Raw genomic sequence first — 23596 nt, 5'->3', positions numbered from 1 at the left:
TCTGAGCGTCTCCTTCGTTTCAGAGGACGCCCAGGGATGACGTGAGATAAGCTCTCGTATCCTCCCACTCAGCTCTATTGTAGTCCTACGAAGAGGAGAACTGCAGCACTGTAGATCCAAAGATTTCCCTTGTATTTCGTAGTAACAGTTCAAAATACCTTAAGCTATCAAATACCGATTTATCTGTCCTACGCAACTCAAACTACGGCATAACTATATCCAACTCACATTTTACCCCTCCAAGCTACCCCTCTATATTCCGTCGATACTGCTCAAAAGCTCAAACTAACAAATACTCACCCCAACCCTGACCCCATACTCCTTTACCCAATTCTTCCTCTTCCCAACCTTCTCAACCTTCTCCGTCCTCTCTCGCAACACATCCTCTAGCACAGCAGTAACACCCTCATTCCTCTGCACATTCACCCTCAACAAATCACACCTCTCCCCCTTCTTCACGATCTCCTCCCATCCTGTCTCAATCCGGATTCGCCACTGCCCTTCCACCACTCTCCCAGCGGGATACACATCCCCGACCACAACAGCTACTCTCCCCAGATACTGGGCCCACCAGACCTCCTGCGCCGTGAGACACCGACTCAGTTGCTTGTGGTACGCCTGGTCCATGGGGGCGAGGTCCCCGGTCCAGCGCTCACAGAGCACGAGGGCAATGAGGGCTCGTTCGACGTGGGAGAGACAGTTCGTGGAGGAGAGGAGACCCGTTGTCGTGCTGTGGAGGGCCGCTGCGGAGCGGGATTCGCGGGGGACTTGGGAGTGGGCGTAGAGGAGGTTGGCTATGGAGGCGATTAGGTTCGAGGTGAAGGATGGTGGAGGGTGGATTGAGGCGATGGGTGAGGGTGAGGTGGGTAGTGCGGACTGAAGAAGGTCTTTGATTGCGGTTGCTGAGGGGGATGCGTAGGGTGCCGTTGCTGCGAGGAGGGGGTCCTGGGCTCGCACTTCGCTGGGAAGTCGGTTGAAAAGGAATCCTTCGCGAACGCCGCCTTGACAGAACTGGATGTGAGTAATCTCTGGTAATGCGTCCATGATCACGTTCACGAGAACAGCCACAGCGGGGATCTGGGAGGCGCGGCGCTTTGATACACCGAAGATCTTCTCGTCCGTATCGGAGACAACGTCTAGGACGGAGACTGTGTCGTGGAAGTCCTCTCTCTTGACGCGGAATCCGTTGATGATGGGGATTGGATACGGGTTGACTTTGCTCTGCTTCATCAGGACGTATCCCCAGCCGCGAAACCCGCCGCCGCAGAGATACAGGTCGAATCTGCCTCGACTGCGAGCCATCTGTACCAGCGCATCCGGGACATTCAGCTGCCGATACGCGTCTTGGAAATTCCGGGTCATTTCACTTTTCAGTTCCTTCACAGCATCTTTGCCCTGCTTCTGGGCCTCCTCTAGCCGTTTCGTCAACGCCGCAGCTCCATACGGGAAACTGAACGAGCCCTTCGGACTTGTCGTAACGGTGCCCTCTGTCTCCATCACCCATGTAATCTGTGTGCTTCCGCCACCGAGGTCCATGGCGATGCCTGCCACGGAGGCAGAGCTGCTCGCGATCCCTAATGCCCCGATGCGCCCTTCATCTTCCTTCGAGAGGAGAGCGACTTCCCACCCGGTGCGTTCTTTGATTCGCGCTCTGAATTCCTCGGAATTCGAGGCCGTCCGGGTCGCCTCTGTAGCTAGGACGTAGATGTTCTCCTTGGGGACTTGGAAATCGTCGCAGGTGAGTTGGAATTGGGCCAGTCGGTCGATGACTTGCTCGGTGATGTGGGGTGGGATTGGGCCCCGCGTGGGGCCGGAGAATTGCGCGTCGTAGAGGGAGATGCCGGCTCGGTCTTGGAATAGGATGGGCATGATTCGCGCGGCGTGGGGAGAGATGTCTGTTATGGAGAAGCGGATGCCATTGCTGTTGTTGTTTGTCAGTTTGGTGTTATCGTTATCTGGTTATGTGGTTGTGTGGTAGGGAAAGATAGGTTGTGCGTGGGTTGTATACTCCTCACCTGCCCATGTCCACGATGCCGTAGAGGTTGCAGCTTTCGGTAGATGTGTTCGCCATTTTGGATGTGAGACGCAGTTACTGCGGTTTATATATGTAGTGGAAGGGATTATATGCAACAGATGGTAGAGATAGTAGCCTAATTAAGGCATTTTCTGCTGGTGGGGTGGTAAGCGTGCGCCCAGATTAGCGCTTGTTGTTGAGCGATGCACATGATCGGTGGTAGTAAATTGACTGTTGGCTCACTGAATAGTTTATGGGAGAAAAAGACGACCTTTGCCTTCAAGTGCAGTAGTACTATGCAGACAATCAAGTTGTGGTTCGATAAGTTCAGTGGGGGAAGGTCTGGTTGTGACGTCGATATATTTCCGTGGGATTGGTACTACCCCTCCATCATCACGCTAGTACTTCCCAATTGAGCACAGTACTAAATTTGGATGTAGGAATCGAACAAATACTATCTAGTAAAAATAATTTTTCCTGGTGAGCTCACTATTTTATATTGTCTATTTGTACTTTATATATTGCGGGTAAGAAGGCCAAGTACATATAGTAGTTAGTACCAATCTCCAGAGGAATATCCAGGCCCACATGAACCAGATAATCATGTGTCTACTTCATACAATCCAATGTCCCGCAACGAGCTGCGATTGATCTCACAGTATTTGCCTTCTTCTGCCTCCACTTCATTGAGGTAACAATCCAATCTATAACAAAATTGGTATACTCCTCATTCCTCCGCTGACAATCGTTGCAGGACTTCCTAGCCTATTTCATCCAAACTGGATAATCTCTCAAATGATATAAATCCATTCACCAACTCCTTGCACTCTCATGCGCATCGAGGCGTCGTCACAACAACCTCCTCCACTCGACATCATCCTTAGAAAAGCCCCAAGTTGCCGAAATATATTCGTACCATACGGGATAGTACGCTGCATGTTCCCAATCAAGGATACCAACAACAAGCTGCCCATCTTTCACCATGATTTGAGCTATATTAAGGTCGCAATGCGTAAGGACGTAAGCTGTCTTAGCAAGTTGATCCTTGGTGTTGGAACGAGGATGACAAGGTTCCTGCCATAAGAGCCCCATGCGCGCCAGTGCATGATGTACAGGGATTATACATACCCCTGGCATTACTCTTGCTATCTGGAGCTTTTCCAGCCAAAAACCCTCAGCACGTTTAGACTTTTATCATTAACTGGGCATGAGTTGTGTCGAAGCCATACATCTTGTCGTAGCTGGGCACAATATTTAAGGACTCCAGCAATACATTCTATATATTGGGGTAATAAGACTAAGGTCAGTGATAGAGAGGAATAAGATGAGATTTGGCTAGGCGCAAGTACTGAAAAACATCAACACCTGGCTCACTTCAACAATAATAGCACGTTTCCTTGCATGGGGTGTATGTCATAGTCTGTATTCTATATACCTTGTTCCGAATACATCATCACGTCATCATAAGTCATATCATCATAGCAGCTCCGTCGCACAGAAACACCCAGCAATTATAGCACATATCGGTAATCTGCTCCATAATTCTCCTCTCCAAGAGTAAGATCTCCCTTCGTGGTTGCCTGGGCAGCCCTCTCGGCTGCAGTGCCATACTTCTTGTCCAAACGACGGTTTTCCCAAACAAGCAGTGTCCGTAGAGCCAGTGCTAGGATCACGGTGAAGAACATGAAGGCCGCGCAGATTGACTGGCCTCGAATATAGCGAGGTGCGTCACTCGCTGGGAAGACATTGGTTCCCAAGAAAGGCCCGCATTGGCCGATGATGTTCAATATAACAATACCCATACCCCGCCGAGTATCTGAGCCTTGGTTATCTACATTCAAATGTTAGTCACATAACCAGAGCGAAGTTGGCGATGTACATACTCAAGACCCAGGGGAGAATATTGGCGATCGAAGGGAAGACCCCCACTGCTGCCAGGAACACTCCAAAGTAGCGCACCCCAACGGAGGTGCAGGTCGCAAGCAGCACGTATCCAATCGCACCAACGAGCGACGACAAGGCAATCACCAAGCCTCGCTGCTGGAGCCGATCGGCCAGCCAGGTAGTGGCGATTGTAACGAGGAACGAAGCGAAGTAGGGCGGCGCCGTCAGGCCTTGAGCATTAATCGCAGTGAAGCCCATGTCTTCCAAGATTGTGGGAAGAAAGACGGGCAGCGAGGAGAAGCTCACATTGCAACTGAAGTACATCAACTATACCATCTTATTGTCAGTACACTACTTTCGGTTGGAAGAGCTACTGTAACATACCGCAGTAAGCCAGGCCTTCGCATCCAGCAAGGTCTGCCACAGTTCCTTCCAGTTGATGCCGGTCACCCGCTCGCTTTCACCGCTGCGTCGGAGCGACCGGGCGCGTGCCACCTCTTTCTCTTCTTCGGTCAAGAAACGGGCTGACGCGGGATGATCAGGCAAGTAGAACCACGCTAAGAAGGCTGCCACAAGCGATGGGCTGCCTTCAACCAGAAAAAGCAAGCGCCAGTTGGCGATCTTTGCATGTCCCGAGGTGATACCATATGCAAGAGCGCCTGCAAATGTATTGGCTAGAGGCGCAGCTGACAAGAACAAACCGCAGCGGAGGCCGAGCTCTTGACGACGATAAAAGAAGGAAAGCAGATAGGGTGACCCGGGACCGAATGCTGCTTCGGACATGCCGAGCAGGAAACGCAGAGCCATCATCCCGCCCCAGTTCTGCACTGCGGCTTGGCAGGTCGCAACAATGCCCCTGCATCAGTCAGGAATACCGAGCGAGGGACCTTAATGCTATGGGTCTGTACATACCAAGTCATTACTGTGATAGCTGCCCACCTATGTGGGGGCATTATCTTCCACATCAAAGCCAGAAACTCGAACAGAGTGTACGATATGTAGAAGATAGTCAGGAGCCATGTATAGCGATTCTCCGTGAGATGTAAATCCTCTTCCATTCCCGCAATTTTGGCATTTCTGGCACGATGTTAGGCGACAGGTCACAGCTGGTATGCAAAGGTTGGGAAAAACGTACCCGATATTGCTTCTATCCAGAAGGGAAAGAAGATCTGCACGTACACATCATATTAGATATGCTCCGAGAAAGACCAAAGGTGAAATGTGGCAAGGGCAGGATAAGAGGAAGTCGGATGAGCGGTGAAAGTGAGAGTGCGGGAATGAAAAGAATATTGGGACTTACACAAGAACCCTAGCAGCGTTGGAACCCTCAAGTCCAATTTTCTCAACAAGCGCGCTTCAACTGCGGGATCAATGATGGGTGCGGCCTGAGGGATCTGAGGAAGCGCTGTGTGAAAGTCCTCATCATGAGCGATTTGTTGCTTTTCTGGATCAGGCCCAGGAGCCTCAACAATGGCATCGACTTGGCCCGTAGTGTCACCGGGAGCTTCCCTCTTGCCAAAGAAACCCATGACTCACTAAACGGAAAGGAGAAGCACAGATGCAGAAGTCGGACCGAACCAGGACAGAATGCAGGAGACTGAGGGCGTAAGCAAGATTTATAGCACCAGCGCGATGCAAGAGGGGTGCTTCGCGTGGTCTGTCACCAATAAGACCTGTTTGAATGGGAGCCACGACTACGCGAATGTGTTCTCTCCTCTCCACGCCCCGCAGGTGAGGGATAATGACGTTAAGCAGGGGTGGGAGGGGAGCGGCAGAGAACTACTGGATAGATCAGACGAGACAATTGCCTTTCCAGGGATAATGCCATCGCTTGCTCAAAGCCGAACGGCACTATAGGAGGGCTACACTCCAAGTGCATGAAAAAGCCGAAGGGGAGACGCATGGGCTCGGGTCAATGACACTCTAAAGGACCCAATCATGACGGGTGCGGAGAGTAATCATCACTGCGCAGTGAGTGGCGGGTCAAAGCTTGGGTCCAATCCACCCGAGTTTTGCGAAAAGGCTTGGTTGGGAAGGTCGCAAAGGCATTGGGCGACCAAGAAGACGAAGCGGCTGGATGTTTCAATAAGAGTCGTTGGATGACCCTTGCCGACTATACTGCATGGTTCCCTCGCATGGACATCACGGCAGTTTGTGTGCGAAACACTGCAAGAATGCTGGATCGGTTAGAAGGATGAAGCAGGACATTAGGTTCCCTTGACGATGGGTCAACTCATTGACTCACTCCACGTAGGATGATCTAGTTAGTTAACTAGTCTGGGGGGCGGCTAAAAGCATAAGACCCCAACATTGCGGGGATGGAGACTCGGATGCACGAATTGCACGCTTGGGGAAAGGATTAATGTGGGCTTATCCGACGATCTCTGGCCAGGCGGGATCTCGTCTCAATCGGGAGCTATGGCAGCCTGGTGCTTCAGGCAGGTAATCTGCATGATGGGTCTCTCCCGTCGCCCGCAGGGGCCATGTCGGGAATCGGCCAGGAACCTCAAATTTCCGCGTCGCGTTGGCCTTCATTGCTCTCCGTCCACCAGTCTGCGCTCGATTGTCGCCTGTCGGCCATCTTTATCACCGGATGCGCTTCGAAGTTACCATCCGCTAAATACCCTGCGTGCTAGGCGACCACCTTGATACCCATCTTCCCTAGTCCTTTCACGGTCTCTAATCATCATGGACGACCCAGCGAGCCGTGTTCCCGCGCAGTTGGTAGGTCATCCAGCTGAGACGTGCTGCTGCATAGTTAGAATGTCCGATTGCTAACCAACGACCTTTCCCATCGCTTAATAGCTGCCGCATATGCATCTGGTGTCGCGGCACCGTTATCCCCTTATGCATATGATGCCCACCGACACCGTCGTCGAATACCTCCTCTCCGCGCCCAAGATCGTCCGGGAGGCGCAACCGATGCATTGGACGTTCCTCGATGGCCCGCAGGACGGATCTGTCATGCTCACCTGGCAGCCATTGAACCAGCTGGGAACCAACTTTGCTAGCGACGGTTATGTCTGGGCCGACGTCGAACAAGCGTTCACTTTCGAGGCTCGCGGCTACGTATGCGCATCCTGACCCTCTCTCCTACGTTGACGCGCTGATGGCTGACACGGACTGCTCCAGCTTGTGGAGATGTGGCTGCATCGCAGTGGTTATCACCCACCCAACGAGACCCTGGCTATCCACTGCCGCAGACGTTACCGACTTCTGCCGTCGAAGGTCCCCAACCCGAATGTCCCCCCGCCTGACCCTTCCTTGTGGATTGTTCACTACTCGAGAGGTCCTCCTACCGACCACATCCCCGCGAACCGGATCCCCGTCATGCCTCCAGTCCAGAACATGCTGGCTCAACGGCGTTTCCTCCAGAGCCAAGGCCAACTCGCGCGCAAGGACTTCATGCTACACGATCGCAACAACTGGCCAGCCATCAACTTCCCTCCGCAAATGGCTCCGCAAGGCTTCCCTCAGGTGCCTGGTGCGTACCCGAGTGCCATGGTGGGACGCCAGCAGTTCTACCCTCCACCAGGCCCGGGTGTGCCGCCTCCGGCCGCTGCTACACCTGCCAAGGCTGCGCGCGGGCATCGTGCTTCGTCTGCTGCAGTCAACGCTGCCACAGCCGACTTTGCCCTTGAAGATGAAGACGTCTCGACTGGGGATGCTATGGATTTGCTTACTCCGCGCGAGATCAGCAAGATGAGATACCAGCAACACCACGAGTGGATGGAGGAGATCTTCGCCTCGCCGTACGCTATCAACCAGATCACTCCGGTCTCATTGGGCCTGGGCCGGAAAGGAGAGCTGGAGTCGTTGACGGCGGGATTCTTCGATGCACCCGTTGGACCTGCCAATGGAGAGACGAAGGATGCCAACGCGTCAATTCAAGCCGCAGAGAAGATGGAGCCTGCTAAGGCTGAGGAATTTGCTGACCGTGTCGCTAAGAAGGTCGCTGACATGACAGCTGAAATTGAGAAGTTGAAGAAGCGCCACGCGCGTCGTATGGAGAAGTTTAACCGCACCTCGCTGTTGAAGGACGCAGAACTCCGGCTCCGAGAAGCCGCAACAGACCCTGCAGAGACTGGCACAGAGACATGGAGATTGGAGGGTCGTGTTGTGATGCCTTCCGAAGAAGATGACTCACAGGCGCCTCAATTAGAGAATCCGGCCAAGTACAAGGTTGACGACATCGTACGGGAGGTGGAGAAATCGTGGCAACGACAGATCGTACCGGAGCCCAAGATCTCCTGCGTGCAGAAAGGTGGTCTGCTGGAAAAGATCGAGCCTGAGCAGAAACCCGAACCCCAAGCGGAAGGTGATATTGATATGGAGAACGCCGACAGCCACTTCCTTGACCAACTGGGCTCTCCATCTGCCGCTGGGGCCGTTCCTGCTTCTTCCGCCACCCAAGAAGCAGCAGCACCGACAGCCGCACCCGCCGTTCCTCCCACAGCCAATGTACCTTCTGGTGGCGTACCCATGCCACCGCAGCCACAGCCCACCGCCGACGCTACGCAGCAGGGTACGTCTCTCGATATCGACATGGATATGGGCGACGGACAGGCGACGAACACGGCCGCTGGGGAAACAGGCGACTGGGTGATGGTCAACGACGAGAAGAAGGATCAGCCTGCTGGCGGTGATAGCTCCCTACCGGGCATCAGCACCCCGGGTAGTGGCATCCAAGGCCTGACACCCGGAAACGGAGGAAGTGCCGGAGATTCTGCGCTGGACGGGGCCAACTTCGATTTCACGAATATGGATAGCGCAGGTGATGCGCTTGCAGCATACACCGAGCAAAACGAAGGGCTGGACCTCCCGGACCTGGAGAACTCGGCGTTCGGCGATGCATTCCACGCATCGGATAATGAGAACACCCATCACCACGATGCGGACGATATGGCTTAGGATTGCTGATCGCTGGGTTTCGATATTCCTTGGGGTGGGGGACACGGTGTTTGTGGTGCTCTTGTAACCAATAATTGGCGCTGGGTTTGCTTTGCTTGAGCCCTTTCCGTGTAGAGAGGGGTTGTGAATGAGATTGCTATATTAGCTGTTAAGGCAGCATTGTTAATCTTTGTATCCTAGAGTAGGTGGAGGTGTCCGATCTCGGAGGTATGAGGAGTAGCCATCTGCACGTCTCTGCGCCTTGACTAGGTCGTAGCTCAGATCAAGGCTTGTAACGATTGTGCATGGCCGATGTAGAAGTCACCAGACCAACTTAGCAACAACCGTCCAACCCATACTGACCTCACTTCTACATCCACCTCCACCTTCATCCCCATCTTTATCTCTATCTCTGTAACCATTTCAAACCCTCGTTGCACCCATGACAAACAATCATAATGAAATTAGCACCACCACAGATATGATGCGCCCACCCGATACCCAATAGCCCTCATATCATCCGCCTAAGTGACGCTATCACCGGGCCCGACCATCCGCATGACAGGTTACCCCGGTCAAGTGATTCCCGCATGGCTATCAAATGTACAATGTATATAGGAAACATGGGTATCTCCCTCCGAGTCTTTCTCTTTTGCTCTCTTTTTAGAATGACTTTACCCTCCGTTATCAAGCACAACAATGATACCTAGTTACAATTTACATATTCCCAAGAACTAGGCCTATCGATATCCTACCAGCTATACTATACACTCACCCACACTTCTCCATCCAAATCCCACACCATAAACCCAACCAAAGAAGAAGAGAGAAAAAAGAGAAGAATGTGCCTCCCACCCCTCTCCGACTCGCTCTCCCTCCCCAAACTCCTCAATCTAAACCTCGACTCTTCCTCCTCGCGATCCTCCTCTCCCTCACCACCACCACGATTCCACGATCGCCATCACCACCACAATAGTAGCCACCACCACCACTTCCGCAGACGACGAAGATCCAACAGCTCATGCAGCACCTGCAGCGATACCACCAGCTCCAGCTCCACTACGACCTCCATTTCCCTCCGGCCCCCACCGCGAAGCTACCACCCACCACAACCGTCTCGCAAGCCTCCGCCTCCACCTGCTCCCCGTGAGCGAGAGCGAGATACTTACCGAACAAGTCGGAGTAAGGTTCGAGATGTCGAGGAGACGTTCATCCCGCTGCCGCCGGCGAGGTCTGTTCGGATAGCGAGGCCGTGGCCGCGGCCGAGATTACCGCCCCCGCCTCCGCCGGTGGTGATTGATGTCAGAGAGAGGGAGAGGGAGAGGGAGTACTGTCGGTTGCCGGATGTGGAGGCGGAGGAGGTGGAGTGTGTGGGGGTTTTTGAGCCTGAGGAGCGGGAGAGGGTGGAGGAGTGGGTGGTTATGAGGGAGAGAGGGGCGTGGAGGAGACCTAGTGGTGCTGCTGCTATTAGGGAACGGGGGAGGTGGAAGGAGGTAGTTGAGGATGAGGAAGTGGATGAGGAGGTGGATAGGGTGGAGGAGGATAGGAGGAGGAAGGTGAGGGTTGAGTATATTCGGGCTCGATAGTAGATCTACTTAGGGTGGGGTTGGCATGGTGGTGTTTATGGTATGGTATTTTGGTTCAAGTATATAGATTGGTTTCGCATATGTGATTAGTAGTTACTCAGATATCATGACTCTTGCCTGGCTTCCTCTTGGGGCAGTCCTGTCGCTCTATGCACTATGAGATACTCGTTATACTTCACGTCTACTGTATAGAGTTCAACGAGCAACTAACTTCCCTCTCCCATGGAACCAACGCGATGCATCATGGCTGGGCTGTACTGCAACCGGCCGATGACCTCAATGCTCATCCGTGTCCTCCGCATGACGTCACGGTCTTTGTCCAGAGGGCTTTTTGTTGTTCAGATGCAGGAAATAATTAAACCATTGATCAATGCCATTTATCCCTCGTGCCCCACAGAATTGATCTATCAATGAACCGATCGTGGGTTGATTGGTATAGCTACTGCAACTAATTGTCGATCATCGGATAGGATCTGCCATCCGTCCGTTCCAGAAGAAGTATCATTCGAGGAAGGTGCAATCCTTTCTCTATCATTGTTAGCTCGTCATACCTGATCTTAAACTACATTGTGTTACATTGAATTGTGAGAGTTGGCACCGTGGATATCCTAGATAGTTCGCAATCATGTATATCACTTCCTTCTCTACAGAGACATGATATTGTGATACTGACCAGCTTAGGAATCGCAACCTCTCCCACAGAAGGAGAAGCTCATTGACTTCTCGTCCCCGGTTCCGCTTCTCTACGCTGCGCGGCTTTCAGCAGCCCGAGCTGAGCAAGAAGCTGAACCAGGTCATTAAGAATGAGAATGCTGCCATTGGTGCTCATGAGAAGGCTAGTCGCGAGCGCGTGTCTATTGCATCCCAGCTGTCCGAATGGGGTGAATGGACTGAAGACGATGCTGTCGCCGATATCACCGACAAGTTTGCTGTCCTGATGGCCGAAATTGGCGAACAGGAGGATACCTTCGCTCAGTATCTTGAGGAATACCGCGTCGTGCTGAAGCAAATTCGAGACACGGAGAACTCGGTCCAGCCGTCCCGCGACCAGCGGGCCAAGATTGCAGATGAGATCCAGAGACTTAAGTGGAAGGAGCCACATAGCCATAAAATCGATACCCTGGAACAGGAGTTGGTCAGGGCGGAGGCTCAGAGTCTCGTCGCCGAGGCGCAGTTGACTAATGTGGTAAGTATTGAGATCAATGCAGCATGCAATATCGCAGAAGCTAAAGTTCGAGTTTAGACCAGGTCGAAGCTCAAGGAGGCATTAGACATCCACACTGCTGCGGTCATTGAACGAAACGAGAAACAGATCTTGCTTGCTCGTCATGCGCGTCGCGTTCTGGAACAGCTGGACGATACCCCTGTCGTTCCTGGTGACTCCCCACGCGAGTACGATCGCACATCCTCTACGAGACAAATCCTCGAGGAGGCTGAGAATGATCTCCGTTCTTGGGAGAGCACCACCGTGCCTATCCAGAGTGCGGCAGGGGAGCTCCCGGACAGCACTCTTTTGCCAACTGCCGCCCGTAGAGCCACCAATGGTCGCGCATCATATGCGGCTGACACAGCGGTCTCGGACTCTGTGCGGGACGTCAATGGTTCTGCGGAACCTTCTTACGTCAATGGCGCTGGTCATGAGAGATACACAAACGGCACTGGTGTGGAGCAATATGCCAATGGTACTGGCCAGGAGCGATACGTTAATGGCTCTGGCCAAGAACGATATGCCAACGGCACCGGCCAGGGACGCTATGCCAATGGCACCGGCCAGGAAAGTTATGTCAATGGGAACGCTGCGGAGCGACAAGTCAATGGAAGTGGCCGGGAGCAGTATACTAATGGTACCACCACAGGGGCCTATGCCAATGGAGGCAGTCCGCGATATGTCGAGGGAGTCGCGCCGGAGGAGTATGTGGATCGAAGTGCCACAGAAGAATATGCTGGCCGTGCTCAGGAGCAGAGCGCCACCGGTGTCACTGAAGAGCAGTATAGCAGCCGTGCTCAAGAGCCGGTCGCCGCCAGTGCTAGCGAGGAGCGATACCCCGGTCGTCCTCTAGGGCAGGTCTTCACCAGCGCTGCCGATGAGCGGTATGCCACCGGTGGCACAGAAGGACCATCCGTCCCCGCCGTTGAGGAGCAGATCACTCCTGCTGCCGCACAGGACATATACTCCAGCCAGACAGGTCGAGATCAGGTGGCAGATGGATCCGTCCGGGAGGAGGCTCTGAAAACAGAGGAGGAAGAGGAAGTGCGACGAGCACCAGATCCACGCCTCTCATACACCTCACGAGGCTCTGAAGCTCCGCAAATAATCAGCCCAGTCCCGGTGCAGGCTCATCCTGTGGCAGTCCCCATCTGAGCTGAGGACTGGGGTAAGTGTATTGGTTTCTAGCTGTGCTCGTTATCTGTAATTGTAGTTCTAGTACGTACAGTATTTGGCTTATATGTGTATAGCCGCTCTAAAACTGGAGCTCTGACACAATACCGTCAGCAGGGTGGCTGTTATTGTAACTAGTTGAGTAATTATAGGAAATATGAAGTTAAATGCAAAGTAATACATACAGTAGTAACTAAGCAATTGGTGGATGGTCATCACGTGATCCAGGCGGCCAGCGTGACGCGGACGCCGGCTTGGGAGCTCCAAAGCATCATCTCAGAGCTCCGAGCTGCACCCGCCATCGCCATCTCCCTCTTCCATCTTCTCTCTCGCACCCAACATTATCCTCCAGAATATATCTCCTCGTTGCTTCCTTGAATCTAACAACACACCTTGCACAACATGGATAAATTGGTCGCTCAATACTCCCGCCCGCCGCATCAGAATGAGTTCTACTCAGAGCAAGAGCAGCGGGACCTCACAGAGAGCCTTCCTCCGCTCTCTCTGAAGTTCAACCTGCCTCCTGTTGATAACGTGAGATATACACCTTCTGAAGTTGCTTGTCTGGGGGTCAGGTTGTGGAAAAGTTACAGCTGCCTAAGATTGGGCTGAACACCGGACCGACCCTCCTACATGCCTCTTACCAATCGCGGAACCAGTGGGCTGACATCTTTCTGTATCTCCAGTCTAGAGCCTTCCTCCGTGCTATGACCGATGACCACTCGAATCCCAGCTGCCCCATCAAACTTGCCCACGGAACGACGACACTGGCCTTCCGATTCCAGGGCGGAATTGTATGCCGTCATCACTGCCTCCGCCACGTCTCGCACTGACCATCGTTCTCCTAGATCGTCGCTACGGATTCGAGAGCTACTGCTGGAAACTGGATTGCGAGTCAGACAGTCAAGAAGGTCATTCCCGTCTCGCGGTTGAGCCGCGGGGAGGACAAGCCGTCAAATGAACCCACTCCCGGCCTTTTGGGCACCATGGCCGGAGGTGCTGCGGTATGTGCTATCCGTGTGGAGCAATGCGCGCTCTGTGCTAGAATTATGATCTAGGATGAACAGCTGATGACCGTTTATAGGACTGCCAATACTGGTTGAGATATCTGAGCCAGCAATGCACACTTCACGGCAAGTTCAATCATCCACTGTTTCCAAGACATTCATTAACATCAAGACAGAAATCCGTCACAAGCGCCGTATCACCGTCGCCGCTGCCTCGAAGATTCTCGCCAATTTGACATATGCTTACAAGGGAATGGGTCTGAGCATGGGAACGATGTTAGCAGGAGTACGCGAACCCTTCCTACCAACATTATGCATCGATGCCCAAACTAACTCACGACAATAGATGACGCCCCAAGAAGGACCCGCTCTCTACTACATCGACTCAGACGGCACCCGACTCCCCGGAAACCTGTTCTGTGTCGGATCCGGTCAGACCTTCGCATATGGTGTGCTTGACGCCAACTACCACTACGACTTGACCGAGGAGGAGGCCCTCGAGCTCGGCCGCAGAAGTATCCTTGCTGCCATGCACCGTGACGCGTACTCTGGTGGTTTCATCAACCTGTACCATGTCAAGGAAGAGGGATGGGTGCACCACGGCTTCAACGACATGAACCCGATATTCTGGAAGACGAAGCTGGAGAAGGGCGAGTTCTCGAATGTCACGTCGGAGTTGTAAGCGCGGGAAGTGCTGATGGGTTCTGTATGGTGGATATGATACTCTTATTTTAGGCTTAAGATATTTATTATGTGATGCTCCTTTATATAGTATGTCTAAGAGTAGTCATCTTGCAATCATGCCAGAAAGCACCGAGGCCAGTACTACCGACCTCAAAGCAAGCCACCAGCCAAAGGCAACCCTACAATTGCTAAGAAAAACAGAACCATCATCTATCTCACAAGAACTAAATGAAGATGATCATAGTTGTATGAAAAAGAAAATAGATACATAATGCATACATAACATACATACATCCCCAAGAAGCCAAACAAACATCAAGCAACTTTATAGCAAAGAAAGCAGTGCTGAAAATGCGCCCCCAATCTAACAACGAACAGAAAAAAAAAGAAAGGTTTGCTTTTTTATATCATCATCATCCCCCACCCCCGCACAGATAAAGATAAAAATGAATATATGCACCCTAATTATCCACCCAGAACTTCATGCGAATACCCATAGCCGCCAACTCAACATCCAAGTACCTCAAGACACCGGGCACCGCCACAACGGTAACATTATCACCACCGACATAGCGACGACCATCACCATCCTCCCAGACATCCGCGCGGGAATCCTCAAAGACAGCCTCCCTAGCACAGCGGCGACAACGAACAATGCTCGGCGCTCCGCTGATAGCATTCGCGCCGGAATGCTGATTCGAAGCAGCCTTCGCAGCGGCAATACGAGCCTTGCTTGATCCAGCTGAGGATACGGCCACCTGGGTAGAGAGGAAGGAGCCGCAGTCGCGACAGATCCAGGAGCGGGTAGCATCGGAGCAGTTCATGAGACGGTCCTGGAGGATGTGGGCAGCGCCGTGGGCGATGAGGGAATCGCGCTCCATTTCTCCGACACGGATACCACCTCCCTTGGCACGACCCTTGACGGGTTGGCCGGTCAGTTGGTTGACGGGACCGGTGGTACGCACTTGGAACTTGTCGTTCACCATGTGACGGAGACGTTGGTAGTGGACGACACCGATGAAGATGTCGGCGGCGAATTCCTTGCCCGTGATGCCGCTGTACAAAGGCTCGTTGCCGAAGTAGTTGTAGCCGGCTTTGCGGAGCTGGTGGCCGAAGTAGTCCGCCGCGGTGTTTTCTTCGGAGAATTGGAAGGGCGTGGAGTCTTGGGGATGGCCGTGCAGGGCACCGGCTTTACCGGCCATGGATTCGATCATTTGGGCGATGGTCATTCCTGGTGGTGGTTAGTGGGGATGAGCTTGGTAAGGTGGGGATGGGGATGGGGATGGGGATGGGGGGCTGGCTTACGAGAGGGGAAAGCGTGAGGGTTGATGATCAGATCGGGCTGGATACCACTCTCGGAGAAGGGCATGTCCACGGCGGGCCAGAGCTGAGAGCAAACACCCTTTTGACCGTGACGAGACGAGAACTTGTCACCGATGATGGGCTTACGGGGAATGCGGTACTTGACGCTGAGAGCCTGGCCGGGCTCGACGCCGGATTCCGCTCCCAGGATGCGCACGCTGTCGATATATCCTTCTTCGGCGTCCTTGTACTTGACGAAGTGGGTGATTCCGTCGACGTTGACGTAGGAGTCGGAGGCGGCGTCGTAGCGCACGGTGTGCCAGGCGGCAACGAGACTGCCCTCCTTCACGCGGGCACCGATGTGGGGGAGACCGTCTTCGTCCAAAGTGGCACGCCAGTCGGCGCGAATCTCGCCTCCAGGGGCGAAACCGAAGAGCTTGGTGACCTCGCGTCTGGACTTGCCGCGGCGAGAGTCCTTCTCGTCGAGGGAGTGGATCTTGGTCTTGTAGATCGTACCGTAACCGAAGCCACGCTCGTGGGAGGATTTGTTGATAATCATAGCGTCGTCCATGTCGTAACCGGTGTAGGAGATAATAGCAACAACGGCGTTGGTTCCGTTGGGGAAGTTGTCCAGACCGTACGCGTTGTAGAGAGGGGGGCGCACAATGGGTGTCTGACCCGTCTGCAGTCGGTAGAGCTTGTTGTCTGTACGATATTGGATGGCAGTACCGGGTGTACCCATCGTTTGCTTGCTCATCTGGCACTGGTACATGTTACGAGGCGACTGGTTCTGGTCGGAGAAAGGTGTCATGTTGGCGACGATAGAGAGGATGTTGGTAGGGGTGAACTCGATGTGCGTCGACACGCCGGAGATGAGATCCTGAGGCAAGCATGCAATCTCCATGAAGGGCTGCTCGAAGGGACCAACGTAGTCCAGCTTGTCGAGTCCAAGGTGCTTGACGGGGCGGTACATTCTGGCGGCTTGCGAGAACATGTAGATACCAGGGTATTGACCACCGTTGGTGTTGGGGATGTAGCCAATTTCCAGCTCGCGCGGGATCTTGTCAGAGCCCATGACCTTCCAGCGTCGTAGGGTGTTCGCGATCGCCGAAGCCTGTTTTGGTGAGCAGTAACCGATGATTCTACCATCAAGCTGGACGGTGACGCTTTCGGTGACAGACACAGACGAGTCGGAGCGCACACCAAGCTGAACCAGCGCCTTGGGGATGTGAGTGGTGTCCACGTCGCTAGTTGCAATCAAGCACTTGTGCGCAAGATGGTTAAGCAGACCACAGGGCGAACCATCAGGAGTGTGTACAGGGCAGAAGAAACCCCAACTCTCGGGAAGCAGCTTACGGACGGTTGTCGTCTTCAGCTGGGCGAAGAAACTACCTCTGTGAATCATGCGGAAGTGACTGATGAAACGGTAGAAGTTGATCTTTTCCGCCATGACCGTGTAACCGGACGGTTGCTGCAAGTCGAGACCAGTAGGACTGACGAGGTTACCCGTGGACAGGAAGTACTCCAGAGCACCACCAATGTTCTCGTTCGAGCGCTTGACGACCTTGGCCAGGAAATCCCTTTCAAAGGCCGGATCGGTGAACGTGGCACCGCCGTTGCGGTTGGACCAATCCCTGAGGATTGGCTGGAAAGACCTCACCCATTCCTCGAGTCTTTCCTTCAAGATCATTCCGTAGAGGAATCCACCAAGCAGGATCTCCTGGTTGGAAACAGCATCCGGGTTGTCAGGAGCGCAGTCGCCAGCAACCAGAGCATAGAGCTTTCGGATCATGAACAGGAGCATCTTGAACTTGTCGTAGTCCTGGTTCTCAGTGACATTCTGGTTTCCAAGGTGAGGCAGAACAACCTTGCGGAGGAATTCGGTACCAGCATCCTCGTTGGACATGTCTGCGGGCACACCGAGGACGGGTCTGAACTTCTCTCCGAGGTAGGCCCGGCAAGCGGCGCGACTGTGTGTGTTGTATGCCTTGTAAACCCGCAGAAGCAGCTCGACACGGTCAGTCACGAAGGTGTTCTTGATTCCCTCGGAAGAAGCGCTGCCAACGATGCCCTCGAAGATTTCGCGGTCATTCGTCTCCACCAGAGCCTTGAGAATCATCATCACCGGGACGAGATACTCGGCCTTGCGCCACGAGAAACGGAAAGTCAGGTTACCGTCGGTAAGGTAGTGAAGGACGTTGGTCTGCGACGTCTGATCCGGCCGCACCGAACGTATTTGAACACCATACTTGGTGTAGGTGTGTCCACGGCGAACGAAGGAACCACGGATAATCACCATGGGGTAGTTGCGCTTTCCAACGACCAACATTCGAATGAGCTTCTCATTACCGTTGACAATGAAATAACCACCCAATTCCTCCGACTCTTCCTTATGCTCAACAAGTTCATTAGGCGTGGCCTTTTCCAGATGGCAGCGGTTGGTCTGGAAAATCACGCAATGTTAGACAAAAGGTTTTCCCTGCATACTCGATCCAACTGCTAATGTGATCGCACTCACCCTCAACATGATGGGAACCTGACCCAATTCTCTGACCGACTCCATCCAATCGCCATTGTTGACGCGCCATTCAAGTCTGGCGCGGAGCTTTCCACGGTACGTCGCATGGCGTTCTCTGCATTCCGAGGGGTAGATGTTGCGGTTGCGGGAAGTGAACTTGTTCGACGGAGGCAGGGCCGGCTTCTCGAGGAAAACCTCGCTGACACGGACATGCAGCTTGTTCCGCTTGGGCGCCTTGCGCCCCTCTGCCTGCCGCGCCTTCTTTTGTTCGGGAGTCTCGGCTTCACCGTCGATGAATGTCTTGGTGCCAATATCCTTCAGGGCCGCCTCCAGCGTCTTGGGGCCGTCGAAGAGCGCATTGAAAGAATCGACATGCGGCCGGATGGCAGCCGCCAAGGCTGGGTATGCGGTCTGGTCCTTGGGAGGGTTGCGGAAAAGCTTCTCCCGTCTCAGGACGTCGTAATTGACCGACCAGTTCGTGTCTGTCGCCGCGGGGGCCATGGTGAATTATCTCAAGCCGTCGTGGCCGGAAGGTCGAATGAGGCGGGAAAAGTTCGATCGAACTTCCGTATCCGTAGTTTTCGAAGCACCGGTGTGAATATAGGTGCTAGTAAGCGGGCCCAATGCTCATTCCCTTGGTATAAGGGATCGCGAGAGCCACGAGGGAGGTAGAGGAGAGGAGATGCGACTCGCACAGAGAGCCGGAGTGCTGGTCTGGAGAGCAACGAACCTCGTCGTCGCTCGACGGGGAAATTTTTCGAGGTGGATCCGGCGGACAGATATCATCACGTGGAGATAGTGTAGTGCATGCCTGAGGCATATAAGAAGATAGAATAAATTACATAATCTATGCATACGTCACGGGACAGACGCACGGGACAGGGAAGAACCGCCTTAGGCAACAAGGCAAACGCGGAATGCGTCAGTTCCAGCTTAACTCAATTAATCACTCAGTAATGTAACTAACTAACTGATTTATCGGAGAAAAATCTGCCTCTTCTCAAGTGTTGATACGTAGTCTCCAATTTTCCATTATTATCCCGGACTACTACTACCTTATTAACCGTGCGCATTTACTCTTCCGGGGAGGAAGATAATTAATATTTGGTGATAAGGCGGGTCGACAGGGAGGCCGACAATTGGAGATACTATGAACTAGTCCGGTAGTTACTAGTATCAATCCGCCGGCGACAGATTACCTGGGCTAAGCCGCGACTATTGGCTGCCATTTGGAAGCGCAGCTGTTAATAATATCATCATTGCTGCTCGGGGACTGTCTCTCCATTTCCCGGTTTGTCGATAATTAATGACTTCCTCGTGCGACTGAGAGCCACCGGTTCCCACTCCAGTGAGCAACTAACCGTGACTAGTTGGTCCTTTGATCCCTCTTTACAGATTCCCGGAATATACGAGTGATTGACACGGGATCTGGGCATTAAACTAACTACTCCGAGTAGCTAGTCCAATTGTTAGTTAGTTAATTACTGGATGCTGAGTCCGGACACAGACAACCAAACCCAGCAAAAATATCACTGACAGGGACCGGGCAGGACTAGACTACTAGGCGCTCCCCTCCAGCGCGCGGCGGCGCAAAAGCGAACGGTCATGCGTGCCCATAGATCGGACCAGCTCTAGTTTCACCGCAAAGCAAAGAGACATCAGAAGAAGAAATATTCTTTTCTGGCTGCTGCCATCACTAGGGATTAGGGAACAACCAACCCGACCCTGGGGAAATTGCCGCCTTTCTTTTTTCGCGCCGCTTCGACCTCACCCTCTCACCTTCTTTTCCTGCTCAGCTGCTGCTCGGACGTGGGAAACTTGCTACGACCGCCGCCTCTTTTTTCGAATCCACCCGCCCATTATTTCCCAGCACACCGGTTACTACCACCTACTATTTTCCGCTTCGCATCTTTCCATCCAATACTACAACCCACATCTAATCCTCTGCTTTTCCCTGCCCGGGAAAGAGAAGGCTCTGTTGCTCTCCCTTTTCAGCAACCCACTCCACCCCCACTTAACCTTACGAAAACTCCTCTGCTCAGGAAGTGTCGATATATTTCTCCCACCCGTCGTCGATCGCCCACCAGCCGAGACAAGCAGTGCGCGCCCTTTCGACCTGCTTCCACCAAGTCAAGCCTTCCCCCTACTTAAACTATCCCGTCACCCTCGTTGCTCTGATCGCGTAAACGACACAAGGCGCAAACCCTTTCGATAATCAACATGGCGGGTATCTTTCGCACGATCTATGACTGGCTCCTGAGGATGTTCTGGTAAGTGGGCCGCCGTCCCAATAAGTAATCGCTTTTTCTCCGGGAATGGTCCCCCCTCTTCGGCCCGTCCCCGCAGATAAGGAATCATTCGATTTGCTAAGTGCCATTATGATATATTCGCACCCGCAGGGCGACGGAGATGGATGTGACCATGATTGGTCTCCAGAATGCAGGAAAGTCTTCGTTGTTACGTGTGCTTGCGGTATGCCTTCCCCCCCCACGGCGACTGAACGCATCTTCCCGTGTTATCGGTCCTCGGCGCTAATCCCGCAGTATAGGGCGGCGAGTTCACTGTAGAGTGAGTTTCCATCCTGTAGGGCCTGGCCTGACAGAGCGACACTGGATTATCTGGCTAAATCCCATTTCAGTTCTATTCCCACGATCGGGTTCAACACGAAACGAGTTCAGAAGGGACATGTGACTCTCAAATGGTATGGAGCCCCAGTATGGAGCTGCGAGATGCCTGTGCGCGATGTATCTAATGTCCATCCAGCTGGGATCTAGGTGGACAGCCACGGTTTCGACCGATGTGGGAGCGATACTGTCGTGGAGTGAATGCGATCGTGTAAGTGTTCAAGTTTGTCTGGAACATGTCTTGGTACCCTGGCAGCGCTAATCGCCCGACCAGGTACATTGTGGATGCAGCAGATCGGGCTGCCTTACCCGTAGCCAAAGAGGAGTTGCACGAGCTGATGAACAAAGAGACGCTTAACGGGATCCCACTGTTGGTTCTTGGGAACAAGTCCGACCTTCCGGAGAAGCTGTCGGTCGACGATCTGATCCACGAGATGGACCTGAAATCCATCACTCATCGCGAAGTGAGCTGCTATGGGATCAGTGCTAAAGAGGAGACGAACCTCGATGCTGTTCTGCATTGGTTAATCGCTCGAGCCAGTCGATGAACGGCGTGTCGTCAGCGACTCCGCTTGAGAACCGCTGGGGGGTCAATCCCTCAGACCCTCCTCTCCTTCTTTCCTTGATCCCATCCACGAGATGGATCTCTTGTAGACTGCAAAAACGATGCGGCTCGCAGCCCCGATGTAATGATGTGAACGACGTGAACCAGACACACATTGAGCTTCAAGCGTAACATTTGTCCGATCTTCAGCACCTCACCCCTGTCATGGAGTCACTTGGTTTGGTTTTCAAGCAATGATGTCAGTTTCAATGTACTTTTGTGTATTTTATGTTCCTCAGGCCGTCCTTCATAGTGAAAAAAGAAACCTGAACCGCGTGGGTTGCGGAGAGTATTGAAGAAGAAGGGAAAAAGAACTGCATAGTTAGCAAGTAGCTCGACGATCGAGAATTGAAGCGCCAGAGAGAGAAAGAGAGAGATGTAAGAGAGCAAGTGTTGGGGAGAAATCAATCAATGCCCAATAAGCACATGACCACCAACCAGTCCAATGTAGCTAGCTGCAAGCAGGTAGCTAAGTGAACGAAACATAGCACCAAAGTCTGGGAGAAAATACAGACAGATGCAAAGTAGAGAAGAGAGAAAGAAAGAAAGAGACAAAGGAACGCGGCAAGCATGAATTATTTGAGGGCCCAAAGAAAAGAAAAATAAATACCAAGCAGGATCATGGCCAACAGGGCCACACACAGACCAACTGATGCGTTGGCAATGCAGATGCGCAGACGGGAACTAATCAAGCCTCCCAGCAAATCCCACCCCGCCAAACAACTTGTGTACTTCCATCCCCCCTCCTCTTTCCCTCCCCGGAGCAGAGCGTCTGCGAAGGTTCATGGCTGGAGGTGTGCTTGCTTCCATGCTTTCTTTTCCTTCCGAAATGGGGGCTATTTGTTGGGTTTGTGTGGTTGATGACTACTTACTAGTAGTCTTGATGGGTTATACATGCCGGTTTGGTTCCATACAGAGTGGTATATGGTAGTTAGTCTGTTTGCTTACTTGTTCTCGGTGTATTTGTTGACTGCCAGGTGAGGGATTGATGGATGATACTAGTTCCTAGGTACTTGCATTATGAAGTAAGTAGCTGCGCAGTTACGTATAGATCGGCTGTCTTTGCTGATAAGTAACTATACAGTAGGTACTTTGAGTTGAATTTTGTGACTTGCAGCGAGGCGTGGCCAATGTATCTATATGCACAGTAGTCTACTATCCATTCTTAGTGCTCTAGTGATAGCATTTATTACCTCAATGACAGATCTGGAAGTGCTTAGTCCAGCCAAGTGATCCAGTCTTTGTTTGTGACTTTGCTAAGCGGCGATACCTATTCCTAATTAACTAGACTCATCTCCGTTGGTTTGATCTAGATGACAGACGAACCATCTACGGAGTACTTATCTGGTATAGACTGCACTGAGAGACTAGTAGTAATCACCCCCGCCATAAACCTGAAACACGAGCTAGTATCTAGGTAGTAGGCCGAATTAGGGCCGAAGATTGAGTGGGCTGGGCTGGCTTTGTCTGTCTGTCTCCGTTCATCCAGCCTCCATTCATACTATATCCTACAAGATAAGCACTAATTAGGAGAGGTGCAGCAGGCTATCATAATAGCAGGCTAGTTGTATAATGCATCTCGCTTAAGTATCGGTTCGAAACTGGCTATGTCTGGAACTCTAGCGTGCTGAATATTATACTCGACGGTCGTCGAGTTGCCCATTCTGGACATATACTCTTGAACAGATGCGTATGTATAGTATGATTGCAGCAACAGAGTAAGCAGGGAAGTAGGTATGACATGGCTTACTGTACCTCTTTTACGTGAGATGTGAGAGTATTGACAAAGAAATCTCAAATCAAGGGCCGGAAAAGGCAATCCGGACACGCGGCGGAGTGCTCCGTAGAGACATGAGACTGGATAGAATTTCTTCCGGATACTACTTTGGCCTCTAGGCAAAACAATAATGCAATATGAGGATCGAGATCAAGGCCAGGTCATGGGTACAGCAAATATTATTTGGCTACTGATCTATTGCATGTCAACTGCAAAGTACAAGCGGTCAAGCGGATGATGATGATGTTGCTGCTGGTGGTGTACTCGTGGCTGTGACGTGAGTCTTTAGGTTAGTGAGCATGGACTGTATCGTGCCGAGGCACTGA

General features: G+C 52.6%; 7 protein-coding genes across 7 annotated transcripts; 5 read left to right on the top strand and 2 right to left on the bottom strand.

Annotated features, from left to right (window-relative positions):
- Positions 1-285: 285 nt before the first annotated feature.
- Positions 286-5427, bottom strand: BO88DRAFT_348179 (putative MFS transporter; the record flags this gene model as incomplete). The annotated part of the gene is made up of 8 exons (XM_025703407.1): positions 286-1921; positions 3372-3379; positions 3535-3845; positions 3898-4225; positions 4283-4754; positions 4811-4975; positions 5034-5067; positions 5199-5427. 8 exons carry the CDS (start codon positions 5425-5427, stop codon positions 286-288), a joined length of 3183 nt encoding a protein of 1060 aa, XP_025559436.1.
- Positions 5428-6427: 1000 nt separating this feature from the next.
- Positions 6428-9024, top strand: BO88DRAFT_407408 (uncharacterized protein). Its single transcript, XM_025707422.1, has 3 exons — positions 6428-6622; positions 6704-6967; positions 7031-9024. The coding sequence occupies exons 1-3, from the start codon at positions 6587-6589 to the stop codon at positions 8807-8809; spliced, it is 2079 nt and encodes a 692-aa protein (XP_025559435.1). The 5' UTR covers positions 6428-6586; the 3' UTR covers positions 8810-9024.
- A 195-nt stretch (positions 9025-9219) lies between these two features.
- Positions 9220-10485, top strand: BO88DRAFT_134625 (uncharacterized protein). Its single transcript, XM_025701410.1, has one exon. The coding sequence runs from the start codon at positions 9631-9633 to the stop codon at positions 10372-10374; it is 744 nt and encodes a 247-aa protein (XP_025559434.1). The 5' UTR covers positions 9220-9630; the 3' UTR covers positions 10375-10485.
- A 381-nt stretch (positions 10486-10866) lies between these two features.
- Positions 10867-12777, top strand: BO88DRAFT_134547 (uncharacterized protein). The gene is made up of 3 exons (XM_025701409.1): positions 10867-11001; positions 11056-11560; positions 11618-12777. Coding segments are annotated over exons 1-3 (1626 nt in total). The 5' UTR covers positions 10867-10999; the 3' UTR covers positions 12737-12777.
- A 268-nt stretch (positions 12778-13045) lies between these two features.
- On the top strand, positions 13046-14524 carry pre2 (proteasome core particle subunit beta 5). Its single transcript, XM_025707421.1, has 6 exons — positions 13046-13288; positions 13441-13548; positions 13603-13758; positions 13839-13887; positions 13938-14047; positions 14108-14524. Exons 1-6 carry the CDS (start codon positions 13157-13159, stop codon positions 14441-14443), a joined length of 891 nt encoding a protein of 296 aa, XP_025559432.1. The 5' UTR covers positions 13046-13156; the 3' UTR covers positions 14444-14524.
- A 12-nt stretch (positions 14525-14536) lies between these two features.
- On the bottom strand, positions 14537-18974 carry BO88DRAFT_437780 (DNA-directed RNA polymerase I core subunit RPA135). The gene is made up of 3 exons (XM_025709642.1): positions 18266-18974; positions 15751-18190; positions 14537-15676 (listed from the first exon to the last, which is right to left on the bottom strand). The coding sequence occupies exons 1-3, from the start codon at positions 18764-18766 to the stop codon at positions 14907-14909; spliced, it is 3711 nt and encodes a 1236-aa protein (XP_025559431.1). The 5' UTR covers positions 18767-18974; the 3' UTR covers positions 14537-14906.
- Positions 18975-20485: 1511 nt separating this feature from the next.
- Positions 20486-21437, top strand: BO88DRAFT_348165 (ADP-ribosylation factor-like protein; the record flags this gene model as incomplete). The annotated part of the gene is made up of 6 exons (XM_025703406.1): positions 20486-20535; positions 20665-20737; positions 20814-20833; positions 20904-20966; positions 21029-21100; positions 21164-21437. The coding sequence occupies 6 exons, from the start codon at positions 20486-20488 to the stop codon at positions 21435-21437; spliced, it is 552 nt and encodes a 183-aa protein (XP_025559430.1).
- Positions 21438-23596: the final 2159 nt, after the last annotated feature.

The sequence above is a fragment of the Aspergillus vadensis genome, assembly GCF_003184925.1.
Source record: "Aspergillus vadensis CBS 113365 unplaced genomic scaffold BO88scaffold_24, whole genome shotgun sequence".
In the NCBI taxonomy this organism is placed as follows: domain Eukaryota; kingdom Fungi; phylum Ascomycota; class Eurotiomycetes; order Eurotiales; family Aspergillaceae; genus Aspergillus; species Aspergillus vadensis.
The sequence above is the reverse complement of the archived record's forward strand: the minus strand, read 5'-3'. Positions and strand labels throughout refer to the sequence as shown.

Excerpts from the sequence above, each read along its gene's own strand:
- BO88DRAFT_407408 (XM_025707422.1), top strand. The coding sequence starts at position 6,587 with ATGGACGACCCAGCGAGCCGTGTTCCCGCGCAGTTG. Across the intron at positions 6,623-6,703 it reads GCCGTGTTCCCGCGCAGTTG|CTGCCGCATATGCATCTGGT; the intron begins GTAGGTCATCCA and ends ATCGCTTAATAG. Across the intron at positions 6,968-7,030 it reads CTTTCGAGGCTCGCGGCTAC|CTTGTGGAGATGTGGCTGCA; the intron begins GTATGCGCATCC and ends GGACTGCTCCAG.
- BO88DRAFT_134625 (XM_025701410.1), top strand. The coding sequence starts at position 9,631 with ATGTGCCTCCCACCCCTCTCCGACTCGCTCTCCCTCCCCAAACTCCTC.
- BO88DRAFT_134547 (XM_025701409.1), top strand. Across the intron at positions 11,561-11,617 it reads AGGCGCAGTTGACTAATGTG|ACCAGGTCGAAGCTCAAGGA; the intron begins GTAAGTATTGAG and ends GTTCGAGTTTAG.
- pre2 (XM_025707421.1), top strand. The coding sequence starts at position 13,157 with ATGGATAAATTGGTCGCTCAATACTCCCGCCCGCCGCATCAGAATGAG. Across the intron at positions 13,289-13,440 it reads ACCTGCCTCCTGTTGATAAC|TCTAGAGCCTTCCTCCGTGC; the intron begins GTGAGATATACA and ends CTGTATCTCCAG. Across the intron at positions 13,888-13,937 it reads CCAGCAATGCACACTTCACG|AAATCCGTCACAAGCGCCGT; the intron begins GCAAGTTCAATC and ends ACATCAAGACAG.
- BO88DRAFT_437780 (XM_025709642.1), bottom strand. The coding sequence starts at position 18,766 with ATGGCCCCCGCGGCGACAGACACGAACTGGTCGGTCAATTACGACGTC. Across the intron at positions 18,191-18,265 it reads AGGTTCCCATCATGTTGAGG|ACCAACCGCTGCCATCTGGA; the intron begins GTGAGTGCGATC and ends GTGATTTTCCAG. Across the intron at positions 15,677-15,750 it reads CCCTCACGCTTTCCCCTCTC|GAATGACCATCGCCCAAATG; the intron begins GTAAGCCAGCCC and ends AACCACCACCAG.